Below are 21,415 nucleotides of genomic sequence, written 5' to 3'. Positions count from 1 at the left end.
CAATCGGGCCCAGGTTCCAGAACTCCACCCGATAATGGGTCCTTTTCGCCACACATGCACAATGGGTCCTCCCCCCCACGCGCCTGGCAAACACCAGAAACCCTCACCACAACGAGCATGATGTCGCACACGCAGTTTACTAAAGTACAAAAAACAGTCGCTTGGAAACTAGTATCGCTTAGAGCCCGTCAGGCGGTGGTCGCTGCGTGTACTCTGTCGGCCACACCCCTGCGCGCTTCCACCCGTGCACAAGCATCGGTATCGCATCCCTCAGGGGCAGCGGTTTCTTTAGCCGGCGCTTGTCCACAATGAGGCCGCGGAATATGCTCGTGTACATACGCGGGTTCACACGTCCTTCAGAGTATGTCCCGTCAAGGCTGCCTGGTGTCAGGGGCTCTGCAACACCCTTGGGCTTTGTGCCCGCCCGCCACCGCGCGTTCTGCGCTTTCCAGTGCTCCAATCCAATAAGCGGTTTGGTTGTGATAGAGTCGGCCATTATGTGGAATTCACTGCAATGCTGGCTAAAAGGCGGGAAGGTGAGGAGAGTTTTTTTTCTCCTGGCGCTGCAAGTCTAAGCGCGAAGGGCTCGGAAAACACCAATCGCGACATGGTGATCACACTCTAATTAGAAGTCAACAGCAATTAGTGGATCACTGTTAGGCGCAGTCCGCAGGCACAACCTTGTGATATCGGCGCTGGTGTCATGGTGCAGCTCACTAGTGGTCCACTCATGAAACTCGACGGCAGTTCTGTCGCTGCGAGGACCCGAGCAGTACCTTTGGAGCCAGATCACCCGCCTGCTGATCTCGGCAACAAAGCGTCAGCCCGGCCGCTTTTCGTGATGCGATTGGTTGCCCTGACGGCGCTGACACCAAAGCTTTGGGACGGAATTTTGCTGATAGCAGCAGTTTCCAGGCTCAGGAAGCACCAGGCAATTTTCTCCCTCGCTTTCCTAGTCATTCGAACTACATTGGCTTTCCTTCTAAATGACCAGTCGCATTTTAGCGTTTACGCTCCCTCAGCAGCGGCAGTTGCCTGTGCTGCTTGGGCGTAGGCAGGGAATTCAGTTTCCACGAGCAGCCGCTAGCTTTATCCTGTCACCAAAACTCTTGGCCTTGTCGCGAGCCGCTCCTACTCGGCATAGCAGCACTGTCACTGCAGGCATTCTAGACAGGAGCGTTCAGGTGTCTAGTTTTAAAACCCTTACTCCAAGCTACTTGCCTAACACCGTCTTTACTTTTGATGAAGTCGCTTCAAAAGAGGCGGATCAAGACAGCCGAAGACGCTCTGCACTGTTTAACTGAGGCGCGATCTCTAACAGACAACAAATATCTTATTGAGATCGTGAAGAGAATGCGAGAGCCAGTCAGAGACCCACGTAGGTTGCCTCCTTCGGAGCAGCCGTTCCAGTCGCAGCTTATGAGTAGGCAGGTGTGCCAGGATCTGCTGAAGGTCATTACAAAGGCAGACGAATCTGGGAACCTTCCGCGTATCGATGCACAGGCGGTCCTCGATATCTACGGCTACGCAAAGTCACAAGGGTGGGAGATCGATTCGCCGGTGCTTTCTGATACTGCTGAATTCCTTGCCAACAGCAGCTATAACGGATATGTCGATGCGGTGGCGATCATGCACAAGGAGCATCTCAAAACTGTCGCCGATTTGCGACTTACCAACGACAGCGGTTACGTGAAACTGCAGAGAAAGCGGCTTATCTTGCAGCTGGAGAGGCTCAATGTCTCGAAGTTGGAGTCAAACCAGATCCCGCTCAACGAGCTGCAATCACGCATAGACGAGCTCTCGGCAGACCAGAAGCGCCAAGCAAACGCTGCTCTTGCAGTTGATCCGCTTGATACTGCGATGGAGATTGCACGCACTTTGGCAGACCGCTCCTTTGTTTCGCAGATTGGCTTCTTCTCGGTCCTGGTACGGGCCCTGTGCGTGCGCGAACGTGTAGCAGATGCTGAATGGCTGTTTGGGATAATGAAGAGCCATGGCAGGTTCAAGCATGCTGGCAACATTTATGCGTCGATGATGTCGCTATACTACAGGGTCAACAGGCCGAGCAAGGCCGAGGCGCTGTTTAGTGAGTTCAGATCCCTGTGGCAAGCTGAGTGGAGCCAGATCCAGTCGGTGCGAGTTATGCCTGACCCAGTTAGCGCAACCGCAGAGGAGTGGCGGTTAAAGCATGAGGAGCATATCGAAAACCCGCACGTCATCACTACCGGAGAGCTCCAGGCGATTCGAAGCACAGCCGCCGATCCATTCTACCAGTATTCACTGGCGCAGCTTGGAAGCGAGGACGTAAGCAACGTGGTTGACTTTATCGTTGACGCCAAATACAGGGAGTTTGTCGCCTTCACGCCCAACCACTTCGACATACTGAATCGCCTTGTTGTGGAGTGCGACTATCTGGACTTGGGCGTTAAGCTTTTTCTGGAGATTATGCGAGGTGCTCATATTGACGGCGGTCGAGGCGTTGTGGCGAAGGATGTCATCTATTCTGAGCAGCCGCGCTATCGCAACATGAGCCGTATACTGTGGGCGCTCCCAAAGGCTGGCCGGTGGGAGGAGGCATGGAAAATAGTTGACGCCGAGAACATGAACAGCGATACCCCAATGCTCCATAGTAACGCCCTGAAAGCTCTCATGCGAATTGCACTGGCAAAAGGCAGCGTTGTCGAGGCCAAGGCCTGTGCTGAGAGGCTCCGGGAGCTTGTGCATTATTATCCCAAGGCAGCTCATAATATCACTAATAGCTGGCTGGACGATGTCTTTATTTACACACAGCGTATATACCGGCAACCAGTGCCGAGCGGGCAGCACCCAGTCAGCGAGCTCGTCGAAGCACTTGTTTGTTCCGGCGACCGGATACACGGCTTCTCTATGGCAGAATGGAATGCACGGCTAATCAAGTACACGTTCTATTCGAGAGTTCTTGGCAACGCAGTCCGTGCGCAGGTGCATGATGAGCTTTTCTCCATTATATGCCGCCATGACCTTTTGAGTCTCTTGCAGGTACGGAGAGTGGCACTCGCAGCTGTCGATGAGGTGCTGGATCGGATTCCCCAGAGTGCAAAGCGAGTACCGGTCAAAATCAGCGATGCAGCATTGGGGTGGAAGCTGTTCATCGAGACAGATATGACGCCTAGTGACCAGCTGCAGCTGAAGCTGGAAAAACATTTCCCGGAACGTTCGGATAGTGCATTTTGGCAGTGTGTACTCGAGTTGGTTACCAGGGAGACTCGCCAAACGACCATTGACGATGATGCACGCAAAGCACTGCTGGTGCTAAAGCTGGCATTCATTGCCCAGGCCAAGATCCCGCCACCAACACTCACTATGGCAAACCAGCTCTTGCTCGAGGCTCGCCTGCCGATTGTCGACATTAGCACAGGCGACCTGCTTCCGGAGATTGAGCAGATCAGGAGAGCGTCAGCATATGAGCAGTTGTCAGAGAAGGAAAGAGCTGCAGCAATGGTAGTGGCAACCGGCCAGGTTCCAAGGAGTCGATGGAGAATTACCAAGGAAGGCATCCTTGCAGCTAGCAAAATCAACAACGAGTCGCCAATCAGGGAGAAAGCCCGGTGGTATCTTGCCTGTCGCCGACGCTTCGAGATTCCTGCCTTAAAGCAGCTCACACTTCTGGTTATTGACCTGGTCAATCATGGCAGTCGTGACCAATGGGAGCCGATATTCCGTGACCATATGCCCGAATTCCTTGAGTCTATGTGCAATCCGTCGTTCAGCAGTGCTCGCGAGCGGATCCTATATGCTAGATCAATCTGGTCTCACGCAATCGTCGCCTATTCCCGACTTGGTGAGATTGAAGCGGCGGCCAGCTACTACAACAAGATCATCGATATCGGCAGCTTTCCAAATCCGCAGGCTGCGGGTGACCTCCTTTCTGCCCTTAAATCTTCGGATACACCGCTTCCTGTTCTGCGTGCAAACTGGTCTGCCTCTGCTAACACTCTCTATGGGCTTGATCCAACGCTTCCCCCGACGGGCCAGTCTCCTGCCGATCCGTTTCTCGCCACTGTAGACCAGGAGGAGCGCAATGAGCAGCTGGTACAGATCGGTCTCTGCATGCTTTATGGATCCTATCGGTCAAACCCTCGAGTGACGGATTACTTCATCAACACTGTGCTTAATGTCCTCCGCATGTCTGGAAAAATGGACCTTATTCGACATCTATTCGAGACCGTTGCTCCCACGGCTATCCAAAGCATGCCTCATTTCGAACGGCATCATCCTTCTTACCAACTATCTGCTGCAACATGGGCACTTTTCATTTCTGCAGCTGTAGAATTTGGTGAGCGCGCCCTGGCAGAGCACTGGTTCAAGGGGTACCGCTTGACTGCTTTGCCCTTATTCCTCAAGCATAGACATGCCTACTCGCCATTTACAGACAAACTGTCGCCAAATGCCAAGCTATATCATCTCGCGATTCCTTACTATATCACACCACAGGTATGGCATCCGCGCGACAGATATGGCAGAGTACCTGACCCTGCCTACAATATCGAAGAGGTGAAGCGACAGATAGAAATGGATCGGCTGCGTGAGCTAGATGGCTTGCGCCCAACAACTGCAGGCTCGCAGAAGATGATTTCGATATACACGTGTGTTGTCGAATACCGAGATATGGCGAAGGCTGAATCGTTAGCCACTGGGATTCTTGCACTGTCACAGGACAAGATCCTACCCAAAGCTGTGACTATTCTCCCAAAGCTCAACTGGGCAAAATGTACATCCCACATGGTAAGAGGGTATCTTGACGAGCTGCGACAACTACAGACGTTGTCCAGCCCTGATGTTGCGAAGGTCAATTATTCATCAGAACGGCTGGCTCATTGGTACGCGGTGTGGGAGAGGGCTTATTTGCTGGCCCGTAAGGAAGACATCAGTATCACCAGGCTCCCCGTTAGGCTGACTAGACACGAGAGGGACGAAATCGAGGATATAGCGCGATCTCGGGGCAAGAAAACACGACACTCTACATTCCAGCTATTCAAATAATATATTTGGTTAAGGAGTACTAACAGTGTATATTGGTATGTCGTCCCCAGCAGCAACACAGACCAAGGCTAAAGGGTTGGATCACCCCAACGTGGCAATACAAAACTATCCAGAAATAGCTCGGTGCTACCCGCTTACTCCTATTACAGAATTGGACAGGCTAGAGAGAATGACCCTCTGCATCTTGCAATGTGCTGCATTGCTAGATACCAGCATTGGAGCCATGTTTAAGGCTGATGATCCAACATAATAGTCCAAGGGTTTCTACAGGCTATTTGACCACGATCAGCAAAAAAGCTAGACTCGTGAGATATCGACATGTGCCACCAAATGCCACCTTTAGTCAAATAGCCAGTAGGCCCCCTATAGTGCACATATTGGATCGTCAGCCATACACATGGCTCCAATGCTAGTATCTAGCAATGCAGCACATTGCAAGATGCAGAGGCCCCGTTCCTTTGGTCAGCCAGAATCCGCAAAATGCATAAATAGGAGATACTGCACAGTTTCCAAATAGTTTTCTAAGACTACACCTGAGCACTCCAGTCATTCAATATTGGCCTGCATAGCTGCTGGAAACAACAAATTGTCGAAGCATGGTGGGCAGTAGACTAGACCATTTTTCTATCTGCCAGAGTACCTGCCTCCTACCAGATCCTGGCCAAAACGGACTCTAGTCAGTTTGCCAATGGTTTCTCTGTAGCAAGTTCGCTTGGGAACAGGTGTGCCACCTCCACTACCCTTGATGAATGCCGACCACCACCTACAACCGCTGTTGGCACAATATCGAGACCAGTTACATTCAGTTGCTGGGTTGGTATCGCGTCTGAAGCTTGCGCAGTCCCAGCCTTGGTAATCTATAAATTCTTGCCCCCCGCCAGCGGTGAACTACTAGGGTATACCTGGAGATGGAATAGACGAAGGCATTGATGGAGAACAGTAACGAAATATGCTGATTTCCCTTCCTATACCATTAGGCATTTATGCCAAAGTGAGGAAAACCTCTTTTTCATCTGACATTTTCTGCGTGCCCCTTTAATTCTTCCCTCCGCTGCTCACATGATGCAAGCGAGAAACACTACATCAGAAGGGGATGCAATAGACAGCGGTCGCTTTCTTGCCATCCGTCATTCCATTTTATATGCACATCGTTGTCGCGGCAATACTAGCGCAGGATTTCAATAGTAGCAAATTTAGACAACAAGCATGGTGCAATTTGTGCAGAACCTGACACTGACATATGCATGTAGAGGTTCGTTGTGATATCATTCTCCGCAGTTATAAAGGCAACAATAGCTGAATGCTACGCTTTCTATCCAAATAGCACCGCAATGAGCTCCAAAATGAGCCAGGAAATGCTGATAAGATTCTCGACAAAGTGGAGCATTTGTCTGTTCCAAAAACCGGATACATTCCTTTCCCATGTGGTGCTCCCTGTATAGCCGTATCATTCCCTCTGCTTGCAGATGTACACTCAGGACCCTATTAGAACACGGGGTGTATCATAAAGCCGAGAATACCCGGAGAAAACATAATAGGATGCTGGAAAGGGAGTACATCCATGAAGAGACATTGGAGGAGTATGTTACAACCCTCATTCTGTTAGAGAAGACAGCAGGTTTGGTTCGGTGTTGTCCTCCAGCGCCATTCTCTTGATTTCTTCACAGTGGCCATGTTTGTCACCGAGTAAGCATATCCGAATATGCACATGGCGCTGGTATTATTGGCACTCTCCACCTATGACGCACGGTTTGAAAACAAAAAAGAGAGCACAGCTGCTGCGGTATCCAGAAAAACAAACAGTAATTCTTGTGTTTGTCAATCCCAATGCGAGCAGCTGGGTAAGCATACACCTGGACAAGTACCCATTCAGCAGCCATTGAGCAGGTGCCAAAATAGGTAGTCAGCGCAGTGAGAAACTACTGGTTGGATTTATCGCCCTTTTCTGTTCAAATGGCACTTGGCAATACCACGTACGCAGAGTACTGCTTTTTATTTGAACACTGGTGTAGATATCTTCTTGGATAGTTTATTGCACCGCCCAGATAAGTGTTACTTTAGCTTCCTCCAGGGACACTCCCGACGAAAAGGAAACCCGGCGACTCTTATGGTGCGTAACATATGCAAATGCATGGCTACCAGATGCTGTAGCTATGCGTTCTGGTAATCTGCAATGGCAACATTATTATGGATTCCATTGTCCAGGTTTTCGACATCCCGTTCACCAAGAAACTGTTTGCAATTTCTATACATAATATCTTCACTGCAATATGATCAGGCTAGTGAAGGGTGGTCCCAAGGTGCCTTGCCATCGATAGAAAGGCGTCATGGGAGGGCGTACCCGACAAAGGTGATTATATATTCATTTTGGCTCTCTTGATACCGTAGGTCGGACTGTGGGTCCCAGTGTATTCTGAAATATATATTGACATATGTAGTGGATATGCGATACTCGCTTGTGCCTAGAGCTACCCTTGGGTATCGCAGATCCTAGGAAGCCTGGAGCAAATTCTCCATGGGCTGCCCTGGTTCAGAACCACAAGGTGAGTTTCTCCGAGTTGGATTCTTGAGAAAAGCAGTGTCGCTTGCTTTACCACCAGGCTTCAGGACATCCAATTAGACTTTAGACAAGAAACGGAAATGTGGGCAGGATTGTCGAGCGTATGTGGTGTGCAAATTGGTTTCTTGCATATCAGAAAGCGGCCAAAAGTGCTGGGTATGTGTGCTCTTGTCCTCACAGCTGCGCCTACGTCCTTAGACAAAACAAATGCCAGTCGGATTCCCCTTCCTCTTCAACAGGATGCCTGCACAACCTACCCAGTGGCGACTCAGAAAAATAGGCTCCACTTGTCAGCATGCTGACAGAATTGCTGAACAGGAAACAAGGGCATAGCGTTCTCCAAACGTACAGACTATAAATGACAGACAGCCATCCTCCCTACCCCTTAAACACTAGCACCATTTATTTTTCTCTTCTCTTGACTCGAACCATGTACGCCTCAGTTATTATCAGCCTCCCAAGCAGCGACATCTACCCTGGTAAAAGGTGTCCCTGTTGTTAACCTTAGGAATGGGACGAGTGTTTACGAGCGTGTATGTGAGCTAAAATCAAAATGAAACAAGATTGACTGAAGGAAAAGGGGAGGGTCCGGTCGGCCTGAGGTCTGATTTTATGTGGTTTGGTTGTTGGCATGGTGACGTGGGAGTGGATCGACACTCCAATGTCAACATCACCCCCGCCTAGATCTGAGCTTGTAGGGTTCCCTGAGCTTGGGCTCGTTGTCTTTCTTCTTTCGGTCATGTTCTTGCCAGTAGTCACGTATTATACTGGGACTATCGAAGTTGGCGAAGGACTCCCAGGAATCTGCTTCAGTATTGTCCTTCCAGCGTACTCGGTACTCATAGTCATCGAGCTTGTTCAAGCGATGCCCAATGATCTTGTCGACTTCCAGAGATGATTCTTGGAATAGTGGGACGTCTGATATCATGTGAAGTTCGGACACTGTATAATGTCTGGCCAGCTGTTGGCCCTCCAGGTCCTGTAGCGCATAACTACCTCCCTTAGTAATAGCTGTTACCAGGAATGGTCCCTCATTAGCCGGGTCCAGCTTGTTGGCGCGGTTACGTTGCATGACCATTACATATGAGCCGACCGGGATCTCTGTAATCTTGTGTGTCAGGCCATGCTGTCGGCGGTAGGCGATGGAAACCTTGACTGCGGCGCGCTTGATGGCTGGGAACAGGACCTTCTTCATGAACTTCTCATGTGCAGCTTGGCCACGTGTGTTGACTTGACCAGGTCGTGTGCCTCTATGGTCTTGCCAGGCGTTTGGTGCACGGCCAAACATGATGGAGAATGGTGCCGAGTGGTGACGTCGAACAATGCTGCAGTTGATGCAATACTGGGTGAATGGTAAGTACAAGTCCCACTCGTTCAGGACTCCTTCAACCAACTTGAGGATCATGTTTTTCGCTGTTCGTACAGTTCGCTCCGCTGCGCCGTTGGCCTCTGGGTGGTATGGCGTTATCAACCGGTGGTCGATGCGTGCTTCTTTGACCACTGCTGCCATGACCTCATTTACGAACTCCCTGCCATTGTCGCTCTGTATGATCCGCGGAAATCCGAAGTCAAAGAATACCAGTATAACTGCCTTGGCAACTGCAGATGCTGATTTATCTGGCAGGGCACGCAGGATGACAAATCGTGAGTGGATGTCAATGAGTACTAGCAGGTAATGGTTCTCCTGTGTAGAGGTTGTGAATGGGCCAGCTAGATCGATAGCCACATGATCAAATGGTGCGTCAGCAAGGATGGGTGTGATCGGGTGGTACCCACGTCTAGGTATGTTGTAGCGTAGGCATTGAATGCACCGGCCCGTGACTTTCTTGGCATCATCCAGCATGTTCGACCACTTGTATCCATTCTGGCGTAGTGTGCGTACCATGGATTCAGCGCCAAAGTGCCCGACTGCATGCTGCTTCATCAGTAGCTCATGTCTCAGTGCCTCTGGTGTCACCTCGTATGCATCGACATCTGCCAGCGGTATCCTGCGGATGGTGAGCGTAGTTTTTTGCTGTGCTAGACTGGAGCCGGGTCCCCCCCTCCCAGACTCGGACTGTGGGTAGAGGCGGGATAGTGAATCAGGCAGGACGTTCCAGATGCCTGGCCGGTGTACCACCTCGAAGTCGTGGGCGAATATGGTGTCGTACCATCCAACCATCATGGGAGATAGATGTGGCTGCGTGTGAAGATATGTCAGCGCTTTGTGGTCGGTGAATAGTGTGAATTGACGCCCCCAGATATATGCGTGGAACTTCTTCAGGGCGAATACGATGGCCAGGAGCTCACGCTTGGTGGTTGAGTAGTTGCGTTCGCTGGCAGTGAGCATGCGTGCCTGCCAGGACACATATTGTTTGTTGCCATTCGTCGGGTCCACGTGGTAGAGACCAGCACCGATGCCTACGTCCGAAGCATCTGTTGCAATAAAGAAGTGGCGATTAAAATCTGGGAAGTGGAGGAACGGTGGGGCTTGGAGGATAGCCTTCACGGCATCAAATGCTGCCACCCGCTCAGTGGTCCAATCCTCGACCCGAATAGTTGTCAATTGGGACAGTTGATTTAGCGGTGCTGTGAGGGTGCTCATATTGGGCACATGTTCACGGAAGTAGTTCAGGAATCCCATTAAGGCTTGGGCCTGCCTGCCTGTACGTGGACGCTCTAGGCCAGCCACTTGGGCTCTGCGTTTGGTGTCCAATGTGTGTCCGCCAGCAGTTATTTGAAAGCCAAGTAGGGTCAGGGAAGTCCTGAAGAAGTGGCACTTCTCGATATTGAGTATGAGTGCAGCTTCATTGAGCCTAGTGATGACATCACGCACATGTCGCATGTGCTCCTCAAGAGTGAGGCTGTATATGATGATATCATCAATATATGCTTGCGCGAATGGCATATCGTACAGGATGGTCACGATGAGGCGCTGAAAATGCGAAGGCAGGGTTTTGAGTCCGAATGGTGCACGTGTGAACATGTACTGGCGATTCCGCCAGGTGAATGCCGTCTTGTGCTGATGCTCCTCGAGCACTGGCATGCGCAGGTATGCAGACTTCAGATCGAGTGACGTAAAGTACATCGCGGTCGCTAGATCTGCGAAGATGTCCCTTATCACAGGGAGAGGGTACTTGTCTTCGTCGATTGTGTCGTTCAATGCGCGGAAGTCCATGCACGGACGGCATAAGGTAGGCTTACCATTAGCGTCTTTTTTGGGCACTGGAAACATCGGCGAATTATATAGTGATGCTTTCGATACCGGGACCACTACACCATCATCTATCCAGCCTTGGACTACACCATCATATGATGCTCGCATTGTCTGTGCGATTGGGTATTGGCGTTGGAATACAGCTCGGTGTTTACCCGTGTATATCGTTACCTGTGCCTCAGGTAGTGGGCAGGGGGTTCGAGGGTCGATTCTACGATTTTCTTCCAGAGCATCGTGAATAAATGCCATGCACTGTTCTGGAGTACAAGCAGATATCACATCTGCTGTTCCCTCTGAGGTGACGCAAGGCACTTCGTTATCTGGGGTACCATCATCTCTGGACATGCCCATATCAGGGTAGTAATAGTGATGAGCAGCTATATTGACGTTAAGGCTCTTGATCTCAGGATATCCCAGGATCATGCCAACGGAATCCACCGTTGGGACTACCAGGAGTGTGGTCTTCGTCATATGGGACCGAGTGCTCAAGGTAACCTCGACCTGGCCGAGGGTTTTAAGCAGTTCACCAGGATTGGCCGTCTGCGGTTTCATACTAGTAGGCGTAATCTCAACACCAAGCTCTTCGACCACTTCCTCCGAAATGGTTGAAATGTCCGCACCCGTATCCACGAATGCTTGGACTGCCAGCCCGTTGACCTTGGCTATAATGATGCGATCGTCTTGCTGTTCCAGTCGCATGGTGATGCGACGGTTCTTGTTGGTCTTACGTGGGCACTCGTGGGCCATATGCCCTAGTTCACCACAGCGATAACACGTGATGTCTTGGCCCTTGGCCCTAGCCGTGTTCGCCTCATTGTCGGGCTCAGTCTCCGATATGCTCTCCTTGCGCTTGGGTTCTGGCGATAGGCGTCGCTCCTTGCGTGGTTTGAGGGTGCGCTCATGAGTCCAGTGGCCATACTGTCTGTGGGTGTCACCATACCTTCCGCCGCTGCGTGGCCTCTTTTTCGGTGGTGCTAACGAGGTTGGGATTGGCTTGTCTGCAATGTTCATAGACTTGAGCTGTTGGGCGATATCAATGAGTGCACTGCCTCGGCCTCCTTGGCGTCTCCACGCTAAAAGTACACAGCTGACGCTTTCGGGTAACAGGTTGATCAGTCTGTTGACCAAGATGATGTCCTCGTCCTTGCCACCGGCCTTGAGCGCAATGGTGCGAAATCGATGCGCAAATTGAGCCGCTGACTCATCGACCTCTTGGCTGCATTTGAATAACTCCTCACAGTATTTGCGCCTGACTTGCTCGCCGGCTAAATGGTCCAGGATAGCTTGTCTGGCTTGTCTCCAACTCAAGTCACACGACACATGGGTGCGTAGCCAGAGATCCTCCTCATCCTCGAGGCATATGGGTAGTAGTCGGGTCCAGTGATGGTCAGGCTGAAGGCCGTTAGCATACAGCTTCTTCTGGAACTTGTTCAGGAAGACCTCGATGTCATCCCCTTTATCGTCCATGGTGGAGTACGAGGGCAGGTTGCGTGGTATGCGGAATTCCTCCTTGTTTTCCTCTGTCGGGCGTCGTATATGTGGTTCCCACGGTGCGGCGATCGGCTCGTCAGTTGGCAGAATGGGTGCCTCATTGGTTTTGGCTCCTTCCAAGATCGGCTGTGGTTGGTATAGTACATTGTGAGTGACTTGGCCACAGGCCGTCAGCCTCTCTAGCTGAGCCTTGGTTGCCTCGAGCTGCTTTTCGATTTTCGACAGCTCCTGTTCGGCCTGTTGGCATGTCTCGCTGTCTGGGTCCATGAGGACCAGGTCGGTCAGCTTCAGCGTCTGGTCGGTCTTGCGGTCCTCCAGCGTTTTGACGCCCATCATCAGTTTGAGCAAGTGTTCGCGTAATAGTTCGTCGCGTGGTGCTGATGCCGGTGTCTCCGTTTTGTCTTCAGTCAGGTGGTTAAGCTCCATGTTGCTTCCTTTCACTCAAAAAAAATGTTAACCTTAGGAATGGGACGAGTGTTTACGAGCGTGTATGTGAGCTAAAATCAAAATGAAACAAGATTGACTGAAGGAAAAGGGGAGGGTCCGGTCGGCCTGAGGTCTGATTTTATGTGGTTTGGTTGTTGGCATGGTGACGTGGGAGTGGATCGACACTCCAATGTCAACACCTGTGATATCTGCAGTGGATCCACTGACTAGTAGCCCCAAGGATTATGGATCCTGGTAGCTGCGCCTAGCTCTCTTGCTCATACCTTCGTGGGAATGTTGCGCATTTTGCAATAAATAAACGTATATATACTCTTTTCCAAAAAAAAAAAAAAAACTGCGCGGTTATGTTCAAGCAACTACAAGTGCCCGCAGCGTGTGATAGTGCATGTATTCTCCTAGCGAATGCTTTTATAATCAGCTATAGCTGACAGCTACAATTTCTAAGGGCCCTGAGTCTATGTTGAGCATAACGTGCTGCAGACCAGCGGACAAGGGTAGCCCGTCGGCAACAGCAGAGGCACGGAGGCGTATTCGCCGATGACGTTACACATTCTCTGATTAGATTACTTCTTGGAGCTGATCTCGCTGAAAATCACCTACGCTGTAGTAATCACCAGATCGCGCTTTTTGCAGGTACTCTTCAATGCTGCAGTCGAATATAGTTGCCAGCGACGGAAACCGGCGTGGGCTCAATCTTTCGATTTCACTGCCTCTAGGTAACAACACAAAAAATGGTAAAAATCGATCGTTGGATAAGGCCGCAGGGACAAGGCGTGTTGGATGCGGAGCTGCGTTAGGCGGGAGAGGATAGATGCGGATGAATATATTGCTGCCCGAGAAGCAGAGAGAAAGTCCAGAAATTCAAAATGCGGCCTGCGTGAAATTGGACGTTTGAATGTACCGTTTTCTCACCCCCTACGACCGCACCAACACCCTGCAGCAGCCCGGAACCCACAGGCTATGGCAAGCTAGGCAGCCTGCAGGCGCAATGCAGAACCTGTGATCCTCCCGCGTTTTTCTCAAATTGTTTGTTGTTTTGCATCTGTAGGACGCTAAGCAGCAGGTTAAGCTCGCCAAGGTTACTAAGGTTCTCGGCCGCACTGGCTCCCGTGGTGGTGTCACCCAGGTCCGCGTTGAGTTCATGGACGATACCTCTCGTTCCATCATCCGTAACGTCAAGGGTCCCGTCCGCGAGAACGACATCCTGACCCTTCTCGAGTCTGAGCGTGAGGCCCGCCGTCTCCGTTAAGGAACTCTGGGGATTATTCTTTCTCTTTGCTCTCCTCAACGGATCGAACTGCGAAGAATAGGCGTTTCTTTGTTCGTGTATGAGTGTTTTCTAGCCCAAACACAAATAAAATCTCAAGCTCTACAGATCCACGGCTGTTTCAGAGGGCGGAGGAGTGTTTAGTCAGCAGCATGTAGCCAATTCTCTACCGCGGACTGCTCTTTTCCGGCCTTTTCTTTATCGCAAGCTTTGGGTAACAGGCCTCGCCTCCTTTTTTACACTCTTGTTCGCTTTACAATGCCTGTTGGAGACAGAACTTCGCTTGAATCCTTGTCAAAGGTCGGTCTCGGGTGCGGCGTGTTCAGCGGCGCATACGGCCCAGCCTCACAGGAGAATGCGATCGAGGCTGTGCGCACGGCCTTCAGCAGCGGCATCAACCTGGTAGACACTTCGCCTTATTACAACGACAGCGAGATAAAGCTGGGAAAGGCGCTGTTGGCACTGCGTCCCGAGTTCCCGCGCTCGTCGTACCACATCTGCACCAAGCTCGGGCGCTACGGCTACCACACCGCAGATTTTGATTACTCGCGCGAGCGTGTCCAAGCCAGTGTCAGCGAGAGCATGCGCCGTATGCACACCGACTACCTGGACATTGTTCTGTGCCATGACGTCGAGTTTGTCAGTATCTCCGAGGTTGTTGACCAGGCGCTGCCCGAGTTGTTTGTGCTCAAGGCTAAGGGCATTGTGCGCAATGTCGGGATCAGCGGTTACCCGCTGCCAGTGCTGCTGGAGATTGCCCAGATCCAGCAGCAGCGTGGGAATCCGCTCGACGTTGTCCTGTCGTACTGCAACTACAACCTGCATTGCCAGACGCTGAAGGAGTACGTGCCCAGGCTGCGCGACGCAGGCGTAACGACCATCATTGCGGCCAGCCCGCTGTCCATGGGATTGCTAACCTCTGGCCCAACGCCCGAATGGCACCCAGCCAAGGATGAGGTCAAGAGCGCAGTTGCAGAGTGCGTCGCTTTGGTTGACAAGACATTGGTGAACAAGCATGGCGTGACGCTGGCGGAGATGGCAGAGAAGTTTGCGTTCGGGTTTGATGGAGTCGATGTGCATCTGGTTGGTGCAAGGACCAAGGAGGAAGTGATGCGTGCACTGAGTGCCTATGAGAGCACGCAGGAGTCGAAGATGTCGAATGGCGGCAAGTACAGGGACGAGGAAGTGCAGGCTGTTTATGAGCAAGTGAAAGAGATTCTGGAACCCTTTTCCAACTACACCTGGCCGTCGCCACCTGCAGACGCCTGACTGTTGGGCATTTAGCCAAGGGCACACACTAGAAGGTATATCAATACATGACAAGCGTTTGTTAACATCCCTACAAAAGTTTGCTTATTGCGTTTTCTTGCGGGCAGGCGTCACTGGGGCTACTAGTCTCCTGGGCCTTGGCCCCTTGGATGCCGTGCTTATCGTCAGCCGTTTCTTCTGGCCACGAGATCCCGAAAACGCAAACAGCCAGGCCTCAGCAGCAGCAATAATAATCGCAGAAGCCAACCCCAGCAGGATCCGGAAGCCCAGCTCCGACGTCAGCGTGTACGAAGCATAGAACACTGCAAACCCGACGCCCAGCGCACTGAACAGGATATTCGCAATAACAGAAATCTGCCTGTTAACCTCCTTCATCTCCTGCTGCGCTGATATCGGCCCTGCCGACACACCAATGCGCACGCCGGGGACCACTGTATCCAGATCTGTTGTATTATTACCACCAGGCTTCTCGTGCATCTTCAACTGAACATTGTCGGTCATCTTCTTGTACTCCTGCTCTTCCAGCATTCGGCTGATTTTGGCCAGCCGTGCCTCGAGCTCCGGGTTGCGCGGCTTCGGCTTCGGCTTCTCAATGTAGATGCGACTGCCACGCAGCAAAGTGTGGATCCAGGCTTCCTCACCTTGAGCGAGCAAGTGCTGTGAGACTGCTTTCACTGTGGCCAGCGCCATAGTGGTGTCTGTATCGCTGGTGAGCCTTACTTTAGTGATCCGTGCGATTTCCTCCCGCTGAAGGTGGGTCTTGGGCAGGCTTGGCAGGCTGTTCTTGCATGCCTGCTGCAGCACTGCAGTCACCACGAACTGCATTTCGTCGGCTGCTGCCGTCATTCGGGGCAAAGGTGAGAAATTAAAAAGGAAATTATGAGGTTGCAGATGACAAGCAGAGAAGAAAGGCTGTGTGATCCTGGCGGATCAGCAGCAGGCTGGTGTGGCAGATATAAAAGGGTGGCGGCGGGACCGGAGCAGGTCGTCCACATCTCTTTTCCACTCGCTAAATTTTTATATCTGTTTTTTGAATCGTAAGTTTGCTGAATCAGTTGTGAATCGGGCATTTTGTGCTGTGGAACTCCCTTCTTCCTTTGCGTTTGTGAGGATGCAGTGGCGAAACTTTCCCTTACTCGCTGTATTGCTAACCCTCGTCACCTCTCGTCGAGACGCGGTCTACGTGCCTTGTCGAGAGGAGTTCGTTTCTCGAGCATAACGCTATATCAATCCCCACTACGTCAATGCCTGGTTCTTGGACTCCTTTGGGATGCCTTTGCGTGTCTCAGCGACCACTCTGGGAACCAACCTTTCACATTGTGTAGACATTCAGAAACTCTAAAAACCCTTACACTTTAGGACTCATCGGGATCAGGCAAGGTAAAGCAGCGGGCTCCGCTGATCGGGCGCTTTGGCGTGCCAATGGTGCCAGGATGGTGTATGCGTGTAGATAGATGGACTCTTGCGTGTAAATAGCTCTTTGAATACATTTTTGCCCTATTAAAAAACTACGAAGCATTGCCACATCCAGGCCAGGTTTTTTTGCTGCTTCAGACGGGCTGTGCCAGCGACCTGATCTGATCAATGAATCGGAGCAGATAACTCGGGCTCTTTTTTGCATTTTGCTGAGCTTCGCAATCTCTCCATTTCCCTTCCAATTCGCATTCTTTTTCCATTCAATTACACTAAGCAACCACCAGCAATGCTCGCTCCCTTGACCCGGCAACTGCCTCGGCTCCCGCACACCGCTACACGCCTCATGTCCACGCAGCCGTCGGCCGCAGGCAAGTTCTGGAAGATCACGCTGCAGCGGTCGCCGATCGGCCTGCCTCCGCGCACACGCCAGAACGCCGAGGCTCTGGGCCTCAGGCGCCGCGGCAACATCGTGTACCGGCCTATCACCAACGAGCTGGCTGGCGTGGTGCTGAAGCTGAAGGAGATTGTCAAGCTTGAGATCGTTGACAGCGTCCAGGAGAGCAAGACTCCGGCGAACGATGGGTTCGAGGTTATCGGTCGGATGAACCCGATGATTGCTTCCGGGTACACGCCGGCCAAGCCCTCCAGTGTGTTTTCGTGGAAGAACAAGCGCTAAATGTTTCGGGGTTAAATGTCAGATATATATATGCCATCCGGAAATCATAGAGTTGTACTTTGGAGAAAGAAAGGTGAGGAGGAAATATGCTGGTTTGCACTTTGCGAAGTGGATTTCGAGTGATATGGATGTGAAAAGGGAGACGATGAAAGGAAAAGTAAAGATCGGGGTGTTATTTTTTGTGTTGCTCTACCAGCACGGTCCTATTTCTTCACGCCCGACAATGGCTGCGGCATCGTCGGCGGAACCAGCTGGCTGTAGTGGCCGACCGTGCGTGCCCGCTGCAACTTGCCGACGGAGCTCGCTACAGTAGGCAGCACATGGCTGTGGTTCATCTCTGGGACTGCCTCGACATCGCATTGGGCAACCACGGCCTCTGAAGCGTTGCGGCCTGACGACCCAGCAGATCCCAGGCTCGACTGGCTGCCGGTGCTGATCACACTGAGGCGATGGCGCTGGATCATTTCAGGCCGGGTGAACCGCAGTGATCCGGCGTGTGGCGAATGCCGACGCATAGGGACCCTGTCAGACCGCGAGACAGCCCGCAGTGCAGAGCCAGACACAGTGCCGTAGACGCCGATGCTTGGAGTGTGGCCGCTCATCATTCATGCCTAATGGATCGGTCTCCGACTCTGAGAACGACCGCACACGCCGCTCTAGATCCGACCTGATGTTCAGTCCCAGATCAGTAGGTCGCACACGGCCTGCATTGTGGCCAGAGCCCGAATGGTCACTCCCGGCACTGCCTGGTGTTCCGATCGCCACGGCTGTGCGAAGATGATGGGCGGCTATTGACCATGGCTGCGGAAGCAGTCAGTGTACATAGGGCGGGCGACACTCCCACACTAGCCAGCGCGTGCTTGGCTGAGTTCAGCGTGCTGCCGGGCATCAGTGGATCCTCTAGCACTGGAACGCGTGGATGGCCCAGGCCGTCAGAAAGCGTGCGCCCTGACGACGAGCTCCATGTCGACATGCGCTCAGAGTTGGACTTCACAAGCACGCTGCCCGGAGAGTCGCGCTCAGGGATATCATCCATCAGGGTATTGCGGGGCCGCGCCTGCACATGCTCTTCGATCGACGAGTCGCCTGTCTCGATCATGCTAATAAGGTTGTGCGTGACTGACGACGCACGCTCGCGGCCACCAGTACTGCTGCGCTTCGAGTCAGCACCCGAATCACGGCTATTCTGCCGGCTAAGCATGGCCATCGACTGCCGCACACGCTCCGGAGACATGGTCTGCGATCCTGGCCGGGAGTTGCCAGGGCTTCTAGTGCTTGCACTGTCAGCTGACTCCAATCACCAATTTAAGCATACGCGATGCTTCCGAGGTTGTGCCCTGCGGTGTAGGTGACCCAGATGGCATTTGGTGCGGCGTCCGCCGTCTCTGACACACTTAGAATGCTCAGTGCATTAGTCGTGACCTGAGCCATTGGCGATGACATCGGCGTGGGCAACAAGACTGACGCAACCGACTGCGACGACGAGACCGACGACCCTGACGGCATTGTTATGGCGCGAGGCATCGACCGCGGCGAAACAGCACCTGGCTGATGCTGTGTACTCTGCTGTTGCGACACCCGCTGTTGCGCTGGCTTGGCATTAGCAGTAAACACAATGTCACGCGCCCGAGGCATAGCCTCTGACGCACTACCCGCACTTATCCGCCGCAATGTTGACGACCGCGAGTTACCAGGTGACGACACATTAGCCTTCATTCCCGCTCTCCAAGCTGTGATCGCCGCCAAGCTCCCGGTCGCCTTCGGTGTTTCTGCTGTCATCGTCACAATCGCCGCCGACCATCGGTGTTGGTATTGCGCTGCGAAAGGAATCGTCCAGTGGCGCACAGGTCGCTCATCCTTGGCAGCCTCGCAGCGGTCGGCACTAATACTTCCCGGTAGCCCAGCATCAAACAGCGACTGGCCCAATACAGGAAGCACAAACGCCGCCTCGCCTTGGCTTGTTGTCGACTGTGGCGACCACAGCCCTTGCTCGCCGGCTAATGCTGTCTGATCCAAGCGCCCCGAGTACACACTATCTGTGCACACTGAGACTACCGAGCTTGGCCGCTTTGCAGAATTAAGCATATGCGACGATATATACTGCGACGACCGAGGCCGGGTCTGCACTGATGGCCAGCTCTGACGTAAACGATGTTCTGTGACTACTCCGAACCCCTGCCATGCTCATCGTCTGACACCAGTGACTGATCTGCCGAACCCTCGCCATTACCACCGATTGACCTGGCAGCAGTGGCTGGCGAATAGCTGCCGTCATATGATACACGCGATCTAGCCTGCGGTCCAGGGCGAGTTGGACCGGCTCGACGCATTTCCCACCTCCAGAGCTCGCCAGGCTGGTTCGGGACATCCGTTTGCGTAGAGACAGTGCATCAGGCACATACTTGCCGTGCGCTCGGCCGGCTGGGGACAACGCCGACGACCTATGCACCAGTCCAGCCGTCTGCGAGCGCTGCATCCTGGGCAATTCGCCGTGCGACTGCGATGGCGACAGGCTGGTTGCTCTTCCCGAGAATGCCGGGATAGGTCCCTTGCGCGAAGCAATCTGCCTCCGCATACTGATGGTCGAGGTTGGAGATGCAATCGGCTGCAGGCTCCGCCGTCGCTGTCCCAGAACACGCCGCAAATGCGGAAACTCCTTGCTCGCCTGGCTCTCGCTCCCAAAGAACCGTGTGCTGGCTGGCAGTGCTGCCTCCAACCGCTCGATGTCGCCCAAAATCTCCTGCATCATCTCGTACGCTTTCTCGGCCTGTCGCTGCAATGACTTGAGCGCCATCGCCCCTTCGCGCTCCTGCTTGGCCAGATGGCTGACGTGGCTCAGCTGCATGGCCGACTCGGCAGCCCGGCCACCCAGCTGCCTGGCAGCATGCACTGCATCGCTCTGGCGGTCACACACGCGCTGCACGCGATCGGTCACGTAGTCGCGGAAGCTGAAGCAGAATCCTGTGAGCTCCGTCTCGTCCAGATTCAACTCTACAGAATCAGGCAGCAGCAGCGAGATAAGAAGCCATTAGTTGCTGCACGCGGGATTGGGGAATACTGATTTCGCACGCATGTGCATCCCTGGCGGCTGGGAAATAAAACGTGTCCACGACAATGTGCTGCATGCATAAACAATGAGACATCTACATCTACACATTGCCATGATTACTTACGTTCTGCCGATGGCTCGACATACCGTGTCGCCGACTGAAACAGCCCTGATAGCCGGTTGTTTGATGGCGCCAGCACTAATGGTCTGTACTTTGGAATCTGGTTAAACGCCTCGAGGTCGGTATCTAGCGGCGGCGGCTTCTGAACGCCGCTGAACACTGTGAACAATCCCTTGCTATTTAATAAGGAGCAGATATTGTCTCTTGTGGTTAGTGGTAATGTTGATAGTATCCCAGAAAGGGGGGAGCCATTGTCGTCCATCACAAGCATTGCCATTGAGCAGATGGACGTTGTATAATGCCCATGTCCTTGCTGCTGCTTGCCAATGCCTGGGAACGGCGCGTACCAGCAGATGTCAGCAGGCCAGTGTGCAAAGAGTAGGGGCAGGTCGAAAAACGTTGGTTCCTCGGTTTACGGTAGGGCATCGTTTCCGGGTACCATGGGCGCAAGGGCTATCCGCCATTGTTGTTCGCCCGCATTCCTCTCTTTTCAATGGGTGTAACTGCAATGTCCTTGGCCAGCTGTGTTCCCTGCCAGCATTGCACAGGAGGCTTGAAGCAAAAAAGCAAGTAGCAGCTTGCTTTGCTCGACTCTCTCTTTTCATGTCTCTAACGCGGAGGAGGGGAAGGGAGAGGATGTACATTTAGAGAACAACAGCAGTGCAAACTTACCTCTGACGATTGTGTACGGCTCCTGGGCCTCCCCATTATCGACACATGGCTAGCCGGCTGGCTCGACAGCACCCTCGACACCTTTGGCCAATTTGGACCGTGGGGCCTAGCGACAGTCGTGTGCGCTCCACTCCGTCATCATGCAACGAGTCCTCGCGCGGCGGCGTGGCCAGCGATAGCAGCGACACTCTGCTGTCGTTTTTTGGTCGGCCCATGTAAAACGAGCTGT

At 52.7% G+C, this 21,415-nt stretch overlaps 9 protein-coding genes across 9 annotated transcripts; 5 read left to right on the top strand and 4 right to left on the bottom strand.

The window, feature by feature from the left end:
- Nucleotides 1-28: 28 nt before the first annotated feature.
- Nucleotides 29-599, bottom strand: DL89DRAFT_7924 (uncharacterized protein). Its single transcript, XM_040892080.1, has one exon. It carries the CDS (start codon nucleotides 494-496, stop codon nucleotides 179-181), a length of 318 nt encoding a protein of 105 aa, XP_040747203.1. The 5' UTR covers nucleotides 497-599; the 3' UTR covers nucleotides 29-178.
- A 643-nt stretch (nucleotides 600-1,242) lies between these two features.
- Nucleotides 1,243-5,022, top strand: DL89DRAFT_253890 (uncharacterized protein; the record flags this gene model as incomplete). Its single annotated transcript, XM_040885220.1, has 1 exon — nucleotides 1,243-5,022. One exon carries the CDS (start codon nucleotides 1,243-1,245, stop codon nucleotides 5,020-5,022), a length of 3,780 nt encoding a protein of 1,259 aa, XP_040747202.1.
- Nucleotides 5,023-7,449: 2,427 nt separating this feature from the next.
- Nucleotides 7,450-8,141, top strand: DL89DRAFT_263990 (uncharacterized protein). The gene has a single exon (XM_040886053.1). The coding sequence runs from the start codon at nucleotides 7,663-7,665 to the stop codon at nucleotides 7,882-7,884; it is 222 nt and encodes a 73-aa protein (XP_040747201.1). The 5' UTR covers nucleotides 7,450-7,662; the 3' UTR covers nucleotides 7,885-8,141.
- Nucleotides 8,142-8,306: 165 nt separating this feature from the next.
- DL89DRAFT_213005 (uncharacterized protein) lies at nucleotides 8,307-8,780 on the bottom strand (the record flags this gene model as incomplete). The annotated part of the gene is made up of 1 exon (XM_040884234.1): nucleotides 8,307-8,780. A coding segment is annotated over one exon (474 nt), but the record flags the coding sequence as incomplete, so codon positions are not given.
- A 4,456-nt stretch (nucleotides 8,781-13,236) lies between these two features.
- On the top strand, nucleotides 13,237-14,181 carry DL89DRAFT_7808 (ribosomal protein S28e). The gene is made up of 2 exons (XM_040892072.1): nucleotides 13,237-13,450; nucleotides 13,765-14,181. Exons 1-2 carry the CDS (start codon nucleotides 13,448-13,450, stop codon nucleotides 13,963-13,965), a joined length of 204 nt encoding a protein of 67 aa, XP_040747199.1. The 5' UTR covers nucleotides 13,237-13,447; the 3' UTR covers nucleotides 13,966-14,181.
- On the top strand, nucleotides 14,173-15,312 carry DL89DRAFT_263987 (Aldo/keto reductase). Its single transcript, XM_040886052.1, has one exon. It carries the CDS (start codon nucleotides 14,242-14,244, stop codon nucleotides 15,250-15,252), a length of 1,011 nt encoding a protein of 336 aa, XP_040747198.1. The 5' UTR covers nucleotides 14,173-14,241; the 3' UTR covers nucleotides 15,253-15,312.
- On the bottom strand, nucleotides 15,307-16,045 carry DL89DRAFT_263986 (uncharacterized protein). The gene has a single exon (XM_040886051.1). The coding sequence runs from the start codon at nucleotides 15,940-15,942 to the stop codon at nucleotides 15,337-15,339; it is 606 nt and encodes a 201-aa protein (XP_040747197.1). The 5' UTR covers nucleotides 15,943-16,045; the 3' UTR covers nucleotides 15,307-15,336.
- A 960-nt stretch (nucleotides 16,046-17,005) lies between these two features.
- Nucleotides 17,006-17,221, top strand: DL89DRAFT_213972 (uncharacterized protein; the record flags this gene model as incomplete). Its single annotated transcript, XM_040884258.1, has 1 exon — nucleotides 17,006-17,221. A coding segment is annotated over one exon (216 nt), but the record flags the coding sequence as incomplete, so codon positions are not given.
- A 326-nt stretch (nucleotides 17,222-17,547) lies between these two features.
- Nucleotides 17,548-20,791, bottom strand: DL89DRAFT_253884 (uncharacterized protein; the record flags this gene model as incomplete). Its single annotated transcript, XM_040885219.1, has 6 exons — nucleotides 17,548-17,866; nucleotides 18,012-18,145; nucleotides 18,189-18,624; nucleotides 18,660-19,411; nucleotides 19,446-20,335; nucleotides 20,518-20,791. 6 exons carry the CDS (start codon nucleotides 20,789-20,791, stop codon nucleotides 17,548-17,550), a joined length of 2,805 nt encoding a protein of 934 aa, XP_040747195.1.
- Between the last annotated feature and the right edge of the window lie 624 nt (nucleotides 20,792-21,415).

Source organism: Linderina pennispora (assembly GCF_002104995.1).
Source record: "Linderina pennispora strain ATCC 12442 chromosome Unknown DL89scaffold_1, whole genome shotgun sequence".
NCBI classification, from domain to species: domain Eukaryota; kingdom Fungi; phylum Kickxellomycota; class Kickxellomycetes; order Kickxellales; family Kickxellaceae; genus Linderina; species Linderina pennispora.
This window is presented reverse-complemented; position numbering and strand designations above follow the sequence as displayed.